The 12,001-nt window shown below is 45.8% G+C and overlaps 1 protein-coding gene across 2 annotated transcripts in view; it reads right to left on the bottom strand.

Moving 5' to 3' along the window:
- Pcgf3 (polycomb group ring finger 3) overlaps positions 1-12,001 on the bottom strand; it is a 52,960-nt gene that overhangs the window by 34,554 nt on the left and 6,405 nt on the right. For both annotated transcript variants that reach the window (XM_063230043.1, XM_003465050.5), the window contains exons 2-6: positions 8,066-8,104; positions 7,648-7,788; positions 6,983-7,100; positions 6,024-6,120; positions 5,100-5,155 (exon numbers count right to left, since the gene is read on the bottom strand). In XM_063230043.1, coding sequence (XP_063086113.1) covers positions 5,100-5,155; positions 6,024-6,120; positions 6,983-7,091 — 262 coding nt within the window. In that variant the 5' untranslated portion in view covers positions 7,092-7,100; positions 7,648-7,788; positions 8,066-8,104. The remainder of the gene's footprint in view (positions 1-5,099; positions 5,156-6,023; positions 6,121-6,982; positions 7,101-7,647; positions 7,789-8,065; positions 8,105-12,001) is intronic.

Below are 12,001 nucleotides of genomic sequence, written 5' to 3'. Positions count from 1 at the left end.
CAATGAAAGCACAACAAACTGTTTTTTTTTTTTGTATCAGGGATAGAACTCATGACCTTGCGCTTGCCAGGCAGGAGCTTATTTTGCTGAGCTAAATCCTCGGCCCTAGGCCCTAAACTACTGTTCTTTTTGATGAGATCAGTAGTATAGTTCACACACACACACACACACACACATTTCTTCTTTTCTCCTTTTTCCCATTTGCTTCATTAAACTTTTTTTTTGTACTAGGATAGAGCTCATGACCTTGCATTTGCCAGGCAGGCAGTATGCCACTGAGCTACAACCCCAGCCTTGCTTCAATAAACTTTTTTTTTTTTTTTTGTCTTTTTTGTTTTTATTGGTACCAGGGATCGAACTCACGACTGCCTGCTTGCAAGGCAGGCACTTATGCCACTGAACTAAATCCCCAGCCACCTCAATAAACTTTTTATCTGTGTATTTGTTTTCTCCTACAGACCAGATCTTCAAGAGAGCCTGGGAGAGCCAGTCCTACACAATGGCAATATAGGAACAAGGGTATAAGGCCATGAGTGATATGAAAGGGAGACACCTCTGGAAGAAAGGTTGTGCACAGGCTCTGGCAAGACAGCAAAGGGGTTAGCTGGAAAAGTGCTCTGGTACACACTACACAGCAAGCAGCTCTGCAGTGAAGCAGGAGGCTGGCAGTGAAGCTTCAAAGGGGACCACTGAAGGCAGAAGCCTCCGTGCTGATGCCTTGTTTAATGCTCATTTCTTTACCTTTTACCAATCAATTAAAAAAAATGAAGATAGAAAAATAACACTCTTTAGGCCAGGGGATAAAGGTGCAGAAATATTAAACTGGGGCCTTTCTGATGTTACATCTAAAATACTGTAGGTTTGACACAAAAATTCTGCTAGTAATCCCAAAAGTATCCAGGTAAATACATCCAGGTAAATTTTGCTAAAGTCTTACATGTAACATTTTATCATGGCTTGTGTCTAGGTGTGCCCCAAAGCCTCATATGATCACAGATGGAGCTTTTTCAGAGGTGGCTGAATCTAGAGTGTGTGACATGAATTGAGTTATGCACAATGCTAGGCTCAAGGGCACTAGGATTAAGATGGTGAATGCTCCTCACCCTAAGTTGCCTGAATACAAGGGCTAGAAAGAGCTGTGGTCAACCTTTGCTTGTTTTGCTACCTTCTCCCTCCCGACCCCCACTGTTTCTCCTCTACAATGCCACCCTGCCTGGGAGCCAGCCAATTATGCACTGAAACCTCTACATAGCTAAATAAACCTTTCCTACTTTGAGTGTCAGGTATTTTGTCTCAGTGAGAGAAATATAACTAAGATACACTAAAAAATCAGAATCAACTGAAATGTGTGTCTGAGAGCAGACATCTGGCCAGGTATAACTGCTGCAGCAGCGATTCCTCATTCAGCCTTCCCAGTCATGCTGTACTTGCTGCCACCAGAGGGGACTGGCGAAGTAAAAGCAGCACAGGTGTCATGTGTGTGGGTCATTTCAGCAACAGAACCCTGAAGCTACTGACAGTGAGCAATATGGGGTATGCTTGCTGTCCAGGGGCACATTCTTTGATGTGATGCTATGGTAAAGAGACTGCAACACAGAACCAGCAGAGGCTCTACCAGTGACACCCTACACTAGTAATGATGAACCTTTTAGGGTGTTCAGTGATTACAAAGAGTTAGCTGTGGCACACATGCTATGGGTTTGCCACCAATGCCTAGACTAAGAAACTGAAAGCTAAGGGCACTGATGCAGGCCCAGCTACACAGGAGCATGAGGCAGGTGGAGACAAGATTGAGAGTACACTGGGCAACTTATTGAGATGCCTCAAAGCAAAGTTTTTAAAAAATATAGCTCAGTGGTGTAATACTTACCTATCATTTGTGAGATCCATACAACCATCTAGCCAGATGCAGGCAAGGCATCTGAGACCACACACCACTCCCAGTAAATTGTTCAACCCACTGGGCCAGCCTGATGGAGGAGTCTACAGGCTATGACAAGCATCATGTGGTGCTAAGAGGCTGAGCTCCAGGAATCAGGAGCAAGCCCAGGGTTAGTGACTCAGCCAGCACATGATGGGATTCCAGCCTGGGCCACAGACATTCCCTGAAAGGGAAAGACCTGAGAACCTAGCCTTGTAGCCCGCAGGCAAAACTGAAGTTTTGCATAGAAGTCTGGTGACAGGGCAGAAATGAATATCTATAATTTTCTATTGATGAAGTTTAAAATACAGCAATGAGAATCAAGGACAGTTTTCTGGAATAAGAAATATAGGATCTGTTTTGGGGGACAACACTTGCCCAATTGAGTTAGAAGTTAATGCTTCCTATTGAAACTGATTAGACATGTCAAAGTTCATCTGTCCTGAGATTTTTACATGTATCATCTTTGAAAATTTCTTTCCACACAGAAGCACTGACATCTGTCTAAGGAATATAATGTTGATGCAATGTGTCACACTGCACGTACCTGTGGGATGCTATGAAATTCTACTCTTTATTCTCCATCAAATCATTAAACTGCAGATTAATCACTTCTCCTTGAAGGTCAAGTGGAAACCCCTCCAGTGGAAAATTAAATGGATTCTGAAATATGGAAGCTTCTTTGCACTTGTATCAATGTCCAGAATACTTCTGGATCAGTAACTACACCTAGAATAGATCTGCCACAGGTGAGGATGCAGATCTCATCTTCCCCTAACTTCCAAAGGCTTGGGATGGTCCTGTGGAAGTTGTGGTTCTGATTTGTGCTCCTCGGCCCGTGTCGGAGACTTGTTGCCCAAGATGGTGCTGTCAGCAGGTCTTAGATCACTGGGGATGTACCCTCAAGGGGATGGTGGGACCCCAGACTCTTCTCTTTTTCTCTCTTGCTTCCTGGTCACAAGGTAAGCAGTTTTGCTCTCCATGGTGGCTGACTTGGCATGGGGCCAATCAACCATGGACTGAAACCTTTAAAACTGACCCAAAATAAATTGTTTCTCTAAAGTGGATTAACTCAGGTACCCTGCCACAGTGACAGAAAGCTGACTAACACATGCTATTGGACATTATGTGAGTCAAGCAGCATAGTTGTAGAAATGACTTTCCTCACTCTGCAGTGTTATTTCACCTTATGCTATAAGACTGACTTGACTCAGAAACATGATCAAGTACAGGAAAGCCAAGTCAGAGCCATTCAGTTTAACAATAGTGGTTAAAGTGCTGCTTCTCATTTACAAAAGTGCCAGTTTCCACCCTTAGCTCAAAATGAACAGAAAAAACTAGAAATACACACATACTTGCTTACTGCTAAGTCACAAAAATTCATGTGATAGAGAAGTTAGGATATTCAGTTTCTGACTCTGACAGAAATTCAGAGCTCTGAAGACAGCCATGGCAATACGAGTGGCCAGCAGCAGTCTAACAATGAAATCCACCATGGTCAGCACAAGATTAAGGTGTTCTCCACAAGATACTTGTTAATAAAGGAACTGCAAGCCTCAAATGCTTGACATTTTTATAAGCTTCACTGCCTTGTCCAGCCTTCCTTCTACCCACATGCCTTAGGGCAGTTCTTCGCACACTTCCCTAGGGTGTCCAGGAAAACCCTCAGGGGCTATTCCTCAGCACCCTACCCAGCACTGACTCTACACAAGCCCAGTGCCAAAGACTTGGGGACACAGGCACTGAGAAGTGATAGCCTTGCTCTGTACTCATGCCAGTGCTGCTTTTCCATCCTCCTCCATTCTATGCCATTCTTTCGTCAGCCTAATGGTCTAAAAAAACCCATTTCCTTCCCTGGACATGTCTCTCCCAGAAAGTTTTAATAGACTGGCTATGCCAGGCATGGTGGTGCATGCCTGTAATCCCAGCACTTGGGAGGTAGAGGTAGTAAAATTGCCATTAGTTTGAGGGCAGCCTGGGCTATGTAAGTGAGTTCAAGGCCAGCCTGCACTAAACAGTGAGAACCTTTCTCAAAAAAAAAAAAAAAAAAAAAAAAAAAAATCAAAATAAAAAAACAAATAATAAACTAGTTATTAGTAAATAAACCCTTTCTGGGTCTGGTTAACAGCTGAGCCAATCAGAAGCTTACTCTGTAGCCTCAATTTCACTTATTTTGTAATGAATTCTACAAGGATGAACTATTCTGTTTTAAACTTTCACTTTTTTCCAGACGCAGCCATCTTCCCCATAATTCTTGTGAGCTGTGATGTCTGTCTGGGGACAGCAACTCCAGTAGCAAGAAGGTCCGACACCTGCAGACCACTTTCTTCTCTTTCCTTGTTTAGACACAATGGGTACAGACTGGTAACATTAAGTTTTGGCAGAGTGTTGACCCAAAGTGCTTGACGGACAGGCTGAGGTTCATTGTGTGCTGACTGAGTAGTCTGTGGTCTATGACAAGACCTGCTGTCACAGCACGGAGAGCGGGCACATGAAGTTGGCAAATTAGCATGGCTGTGTTCCAATGAAACTACAGAGGTGCCTTGGTTCATGAACTTAATTCACTCCATAATTATGGGGAAGATGGCTGCGTTTGTGTTCATTTGGGGAAGATGGCCAAAGTTGTGTTTATCACCCGATGAAAAGTTCACAAACAAAAGCAAAATTTTGCCAAATGCTTCTGTTTATGAACTGAATTGTTCACAAACAGCATTCGTGAACCAAGGTATTACTGTATTCATGTAATGTAAAATTTTATTTTATAAAATATTCACGTATCACATAGTATTCTTTGGGTTTTTTTTTTTACAACCATATAGAAAACATTTTGTGCTCACGTGACCTGTAACAGCAGGTGGCAGGTCAGACATGCTCCTTGGTCACCTGCCAGTATAAGGAGGGACCAGAAAGAAAGAAAAATGTAATTTTTTTGTCCTAGCAAATCTTCTTCACAATAAAACCAACAGGTACTTTCATTGTGTCTATAAGAGAATACCTTGTCTTTAGAAGCAGAATGTGCTGGGCATGGTGGCACATGTCTGTAATTCTAGCCAACGCATCTGGGAGCAACTAGGTATCTAAGACATTCTGTCTGCACTACATAGTCACATGAGAAAAGGACGGTTCTGAGACCACGTCCCCAAGTATGATCCAGAGCTGAGGAGGTAATGACACTTACCTTCCTGGAGGCCTGGCACCAACTTGTAAACAATGTCCTGCATGGTTCTGTCATGACTGCAAAGCAATGGAATAATTAAGAGTCAATGAGGAATGTTCATTCTGTAACTCTCACATATTTCTCACTTAACCCAAATTTCTGAATCACAAACTTAGTTTCGGTAGAATTTTCCTCCTAGCTTGGAAATAAAAATGCCTGATGCCAAAAGTTACCTATGTCCTAAGCTAATTAATTATTTAATTCAGGTGCTAGCTGCTTACAAACACTTCAAATAATGCTACAGGTTATGACTAGATGTCTCCCCAAAGCCTCATGTGGTCATAGATGGAGAGTTTCAAAGGGGGCTGAGTCTAAGGTGCATGATGCTGGGGTTAAGGGTGTTCCACCCTGGGTCTGGGCGGCACCAATTAGTAGTCATTGGACACCTTTCGATGCCCATGCCACAGGGCACAATGGCCATGGATGGGGCTTCTCCCAGAGATGCCCATGTAAGGAGCATGACCCAGGAGTGCTGTCTGAAAGCAGAAGGGCTGCTGAGAGTTGGCCGCTCTTACTTGTATGTGGGGCCCTTGGGGATCCTATACTGTCCATGTACCCCTTGGCCATGTGTGACCACTTGTACAACTCCACAGTAAGAAGCTTACCTCCAGAGCCTGTCTCCAAACTTCTCCCTTGAGTAGCATGGAGGCATTTCATTTCCTCAGAGCGGTTCCTACCCTGAAACTCGTGCTAGGCTCTGTGTCCTGTCCCCACACAAGGCCACGCTGATCTGCACAAAGGTGGGTCCAGGGCCACCTTCTGCTTCCAACCTAACACAGCTGGTTCAGTGCAGCACTGAAATTCCCCAAAGGCCCAGTGCTCACCGGCTTGCCATCTGATGCAGTGTGGAGTGGCCGTGAGCAGCCTCCCAACTGGGGCACTCACCCAATGTACTGTAGCGGGTGGCTCTGGTGGATCACAATCCTGCAGGTGGGGCAGGTGTTGTTCTCCTCTAGGTACTTCACCAGGCAGCTCCTGCAAACTGTCAGTACACCCAGGTGAGGGATCATGTGGAGATGGGGATGGCACCCTGTACCCAGTGAACCTCACAGGAGCGGACAGCACATTCTACCTCACCCAGAGCACACCCATCTGCCCCTGCACAAGGCCTCAGCTCCCACATGAAGGCTCTGAATGTGCCTAGGTGCCAGCACCCTGTCCTCACCTGGCCTAGGCTTGGGGACTGCATGGGAAGGGGACAGTGAGGAGGCAACAGACAGTGGGTAAAGGGCTGAGAGGCCATCAGAATACAACTACATTTATATTTTCCATGAAGTTGACCTAAAAGATTACACTTCTTTTGCAGCATGACTAGGTAAATAACAATGAAAATCAAAGTATTCCTGCCAGTTTCTATCAATACAACTAACTTTAAAATCAAAATTGACAAGTGTTTCCTAAGGAGAAAATACAAAATTGGAAATCATCTGCACTTCAAGTTCACTTTAATAAGGTATTCCAGGAGGTCCATGGTACATAACCTCTGTTACCAGCAGCCACACTTCTAGATGACCACAGCATCCACCTGCTATTCCCACACAGACTGAGATCCCAGATAATCAGAACAGGCGATCAGGTGTGAGAAGAGCTAGTAGATCCCTCTCTCTGACAGATGTGAGGACTTTACTCCAACTTAAGACATAGTTATCTCTCTTTGCCAGGCATGAATACCATTTCTCTCAGGGACTGAGGTACTGACCACAAAAAGCTGGCTTCTTACATTCAGCTCTCCTAAAGAAGCCTCACTTCAGGGAACTGTCATGGTATTTTTAGTTTGACATAATTTTCCCAGCCCTACTGCCTTCATGACCATGGGGCTGGCTGGAGTACCCAACCACACTTACATGTGTGCAGGCACTCGGTCACCGTTGTGGCGTCAATGAGGTACCCACTGCACAAGCGGCAGGTGATGTGGGCGTTTATGTCCCAGAGCTTTATCTTTCTGGTCAACATCTTTGGCTTCTGTAGGAGAAATACACATATAACTAGCAACATGCAACTGCCGCTAAGTGCTATCCAGGGCTCAAGCACGACAATGGCCGCAGCACAACATGTGTGAGCCACCCACACTGAACCCACTTCTGCAGCTGGAGGACACACTCCATGGGGAGTGGCATGACAATCCCCTTGGCACACTGCAGCCATGGGGGATACACCCTACTCTGGCCTCTCTGTTCCCATACCCTCCTCCAATCCCAGTGAGGGGAGGTTAGGCAGGCTCAGCAGGAGGGGACTTTATGGAGAAGAGGAAGGCAGGCAGAGAAGGGCCTGGAGCTGGGGATACAAGGTTGCAATGCTGGGACACCCAGGAGTGGGAAGAGCCCATTTGAGCAGCTGAGGTGGAAGGAGCTGGGGCAGAGTTGCCTGATCAAGAGCACAAAAAGGCTTCTCAGGGACATAGTGAGCACTCAGCAGCAACACAACACCCACACACACAAGAAACCCTGCAGATGGAGCCACTTTGCCTCCCCTGGATGCCCTGTGCATGGAGACCCAATCTGGGCCTCACCTCCTCTGGATGTCTGCGTGTTTCTCCTCCTGCCGTGGCATGGAGGCTTCAGGCCACCATGCAGATATGATGATTACTCCTCACGCTGCTCTCTGGTTCACTTCTGCACCTTCCTTCTGGCCCTTGCTCTCTTTCCATTTTCTAGCAGAAAAACAAAACTATTACCTCTGGTCACAGCACAGCATTGATGTGGCCCCTGGATAACCTTGCCCCACAGATCCTCTCTCTGGAGTGCTAAGATGATAGCTCTATCTGAAACACGGAGAGGAAAACCAGGTACAAAGAACTCCACCTAGTGGTTGGAGATGATGCTTGTAGGACCTTCTTCATGGCTCTGATACTTACACCCAGCACCACACTTGGCACAGCACATCAAGTCCTGGCCACTGAGAAAAGGAAGGGACTGATCTGTACTCACCTGCAAGGGAGAGCTGGAGTCCCTGCTACATGGTGAAGCCTGTTGGGAGACAGAGCAGGTGTTACTATGGGAAGACACAGGATACCTACTTGCAGTTCTGTACCTTGCTTGGTGAAGCACGCCTGCTTGTTTACTTGTGCAAAACAGGCAACGGGAAATGAGAATTAGCCATAAAGGAGACTCTATCACAGAGACACAGCCTGGTGTTTCCAAACCCTGGCCAGCCTAGAAGCTATCAGAAATCACAAGCAGAGATGCAGGCCTGAGGTGGAGGAGAGGTTCCAACATACACACTACCATGGGGGCCTTAAAGGTAGGATGGGACCCCCAGGGCAGATCAGAATGCAGAGCCTGGGGAGGGGCAGCAAGTGGCAAACTTTATTACTGGATTCATGTGAAGTCTGTGATTTCTGCGTCCTCACATCCAGACTGAGCCATCTTCTTTCCAGTCACAGATATTCCCATCCACTCAACGAATATATGCTAAAGACTCTGTGGATTCTGGCCCAGTGCTGGGGCTCAGAAGATGAGTATGAGGACAGCGAGTATGGTGTTCACAGTACCAATGGCTGAAGGCAACAACAGGGCAGCAGGTATGGCTAGGGCATCCCTGGCAGCATGACCACAGGGTCTGAACTTGAATGACCACACAGGGACTCTGGCTCATGGACCAGGCAAGTGGGGGCTACTACACTGTGAGGGAGCCCTAGAGCTTCACTGGGCTGTCCAGGTGTCATTCTCCAAAGTCACTCTTTAGGGCTCTACTAGCAAGAGACCCAGGGCTTCAGGATGACACAGGGATGCAGTCAGTTCAGAAACAAGCAGCTCTTGCATGCATAATCAGGACCCTCCTTCTGTACCCACATGGACATTTCTTCCCTTCAAGTTCTTCCACAGCTGCATTTTTTAGCAACCAATTTTTAAACTCTGCTAACTTTCACCAAAAGAGCCAGTCTTCCCAGGACTAACAGGCATATCGATGAGTTCAGACGATGAGCAGATGTGCTACTTGCTGCCCTCTTCCCAGGATGGCAGCCTCTAAGCACAGGAGAAATACTCAAGTGGTTGCTGGACTGAGGAACCAGAAGTTTTAATTGTATTTAATTTTCATTAAGTTGTGGTTTGTGGGTCCATGTCCAGCTATGGGCTCCAGACCTGAGTGCCACACAATTCACAGAGACAGTACTTCACAGAGGTAAATCATCTAGTATGTCCAGAGCTGACAACTGCTAATCAAGCCAGGAGGAAGAGCACCAATGGACTGCAGTGCCGACACACAGGCAGGACATGAGCATAAACAGCACCGAGAACAACTTTATGCCAATAAAAATGGAAACGTATATGAAACTGATGAACTGCTGAAAAAATAATCCATATGAATTGGGACAAGTACAGAAAACCCATTACTATTGGGTTGAGGGGGTAGTTATAAAATGTCCCTCAAAGAACACTCCAGGCCTAGAAGTGTCCAAGAGGCTCCTCCCAACCTGAGAACAAACCACTCTATCGATGAGGACATCAACAATAACAATAACAAAAATATTTTGGGGTTGGGCTGTAGCTCAGTTTGGGGGATGCGATGCTTATTTAGTCTGTTCAAGGTCCTAGGCTCACTTTCCAGCACTGGGATTTAAAAAATAAATAAATAAACAAACAAACAAACACAAAGCTAAAGACAGTATTTCCAACTCACTTCACAAGACTAACTCCATGTACACCAAACCCTGACAGGTCCAAGCTGAGAGGAAGATTACAGACCAGCCCAAGCCTCACCAGAACATCAGCCACCCTCATCCGGCAACACACAACAGACAAGGCCATCTCTCCAGGTGAGGTTTATCCCTACAACACAGGGGGTAGCCATGTGAGAAGAAAAAGTCACTTACAACTAAAGATTAGAGAAAATATATTCTTCCCAACTGACTCATAAAAATCATTTGATAAAACCCATTGCCATTCATGATTTTTAAAATTCTTTCTTTTTGGTTTTTTGGGACAGCATCTTGTATAGTTTAGGCTGGCTTCAAACTCGCAATAATCCTCCTGCTTCAGCCTCTCAAATGCTGGAATTATAGGCATGTGCCACCATGCCTGGCTTAAAAATTCTTAAACTAAAACTAGAAGGAATTCTCTTTAACCAAACAAAAGTTCCATGAGGAGCCCTCATTACTACATACAACTGCTGTAAGATTCATATAGGACGTCTACAAGTCACTGGCAGGAAAAGGTATAGGCCCACCAGCAGAGAGCAGGTGAAGATGATGACCCCTGCCACATCCTGGGCAGGTACTGTGGAGGGGAAGGACACCTACAGGTAAGAGTGCTCACAGAAGACCACATGGGGACATCCCCAGGACACAGGGCTTCCCAAAGCATAGCTGGGCCAGCTTGGCTGGGTTGTCGGATCCTTGAGTCAGCACTAGGCTGGTGGACTGCTGCATGTATGCATGTGCGTCTAAGAAAAGAATACATAATAATTGAAACAGGACAGCAAAAAGCAACCTTAGAGGCCAAACTGGAAAGACCTCTGAGCCTCTGCTTGGTAGTGAGTACCTGCCATCCCCATGTAGATAAAGTCAGAGAAGATACTAAAGAAAACAACCTTCTGATTTCAGGCGAGACTTGTACAACAGAAAATGAAGAGCAATCAGTTTCATCAAAAACAACTGGCTTATTTAAAAACACTAGAAACTGAAACACACACACACACACACACACACACACACACACAGACTGGACGTAAACATAGTCCTCAATGTCCTCACCTACTTGGGAGGGTGCTACATGGTATGTCCCTAAGATACACATACCCTGTGTGCATGTCTGCTTCTTGACTGAAGGTATAGGAATGAGGGGGCCCTCATATCTTGTTTTGAGTTCAGGCTGGGGATTTATTTTGAGACACAGTCCCATTAAGTCACTGAGGTACCCAGGCTGGCTCTCACTTGTAATCTTCCTGCCTTAGTCTCCTGCTGGTGCTGGGATTAAAGGTGTGTGCCACCCTGTCTGGCTCACTTCATGATTCTTGTAGGCAAATAAGAGCAGAATCCTACTGAGGCACTGGCTCCAGAGTTCTCTCTTGCTCCCTTAATGTGCATATGTGCTCCCAGTAACCTGCACTGGGTAGGATCTATAGACCTCGAGTCTGGTCAGCAGCTGATCCTAATTTACCACAGAAAGATATGTGAAAATTTAAACTGAAATATTAAGCTTGTCTAACCATCCTGGTCCTACTTCAGTATTGGAAACCATAAGCCATGCTTCCCAGCTATATCTTACAAAGCCTTGGGAGACAAGAATGATCACCGAAACTCAATACGACAAGATGCTATCATTAATGTGGGTGACCTGCCTGAGATCAGGCTGAGCCCTGAGCAAGTGACATCCATCAGAGTGAGCATTTAGAGTAACACCTATCACATTCCAAGCCAGTACATGGAGCCTAGGCCAGCACTAGAGTTTCTAAGAAAAACATACGAGCAGAGCTGGGCATGATGATGCACACTTGTTATCCTTGAACACAGAGGAGCTGAAGCAGGAGCACTTCCAAGTTCAAGCCCAGCCTGGTAAACTTAGCAAGACACCATGCAAAATAAAAACTGAACAAAAAGGGCTGGGTTGTAACTCAGTGTTTAATCTGTAGTACCAAATACACACACACACACACACACACACACACACACACACACACACACACAGGAATGAGTCTTTTTACAAAGTAAATAGCCAGTCACAGACCTCTACTTGGACTGGCCGTTGCTGCTTTGATGGTCCCAGAGGCAGGAGCTGTACTTTCTGGCCCCAGCGACCCATCCACATCAATACTTCCAGCACCATACTGTTGAGACAATAGTATCTTCTTTTGTGGCCAACACAGGAGAGCCATGGGTACACATTGGCTGAGGACCTGACTTGCCACCTCTCTCTCACTCGTGT

Source organism: Cavia porcellus, unplaced genomic scaffold (genome assembly GCF_034190915.1).
Source record: "Cavia porcellus strain 051 isolate PalLab524CR breed Dunkin Hartley unplaced genomic scaffold, mCavPor4.1 scaffold_18, whole genome shotgun sequence".
Lineage (NCBI taxonomy): Eukaryota > Metazoa > Chordata > Mammalia > Rodentia > Caviidae > Cavia > Cavia porcellus.
The sequence above is the reverse complement of the archived record's forward strand: the minus strand, read 5'-3'. Positions and strand labels throughout refer to the sequence as shown.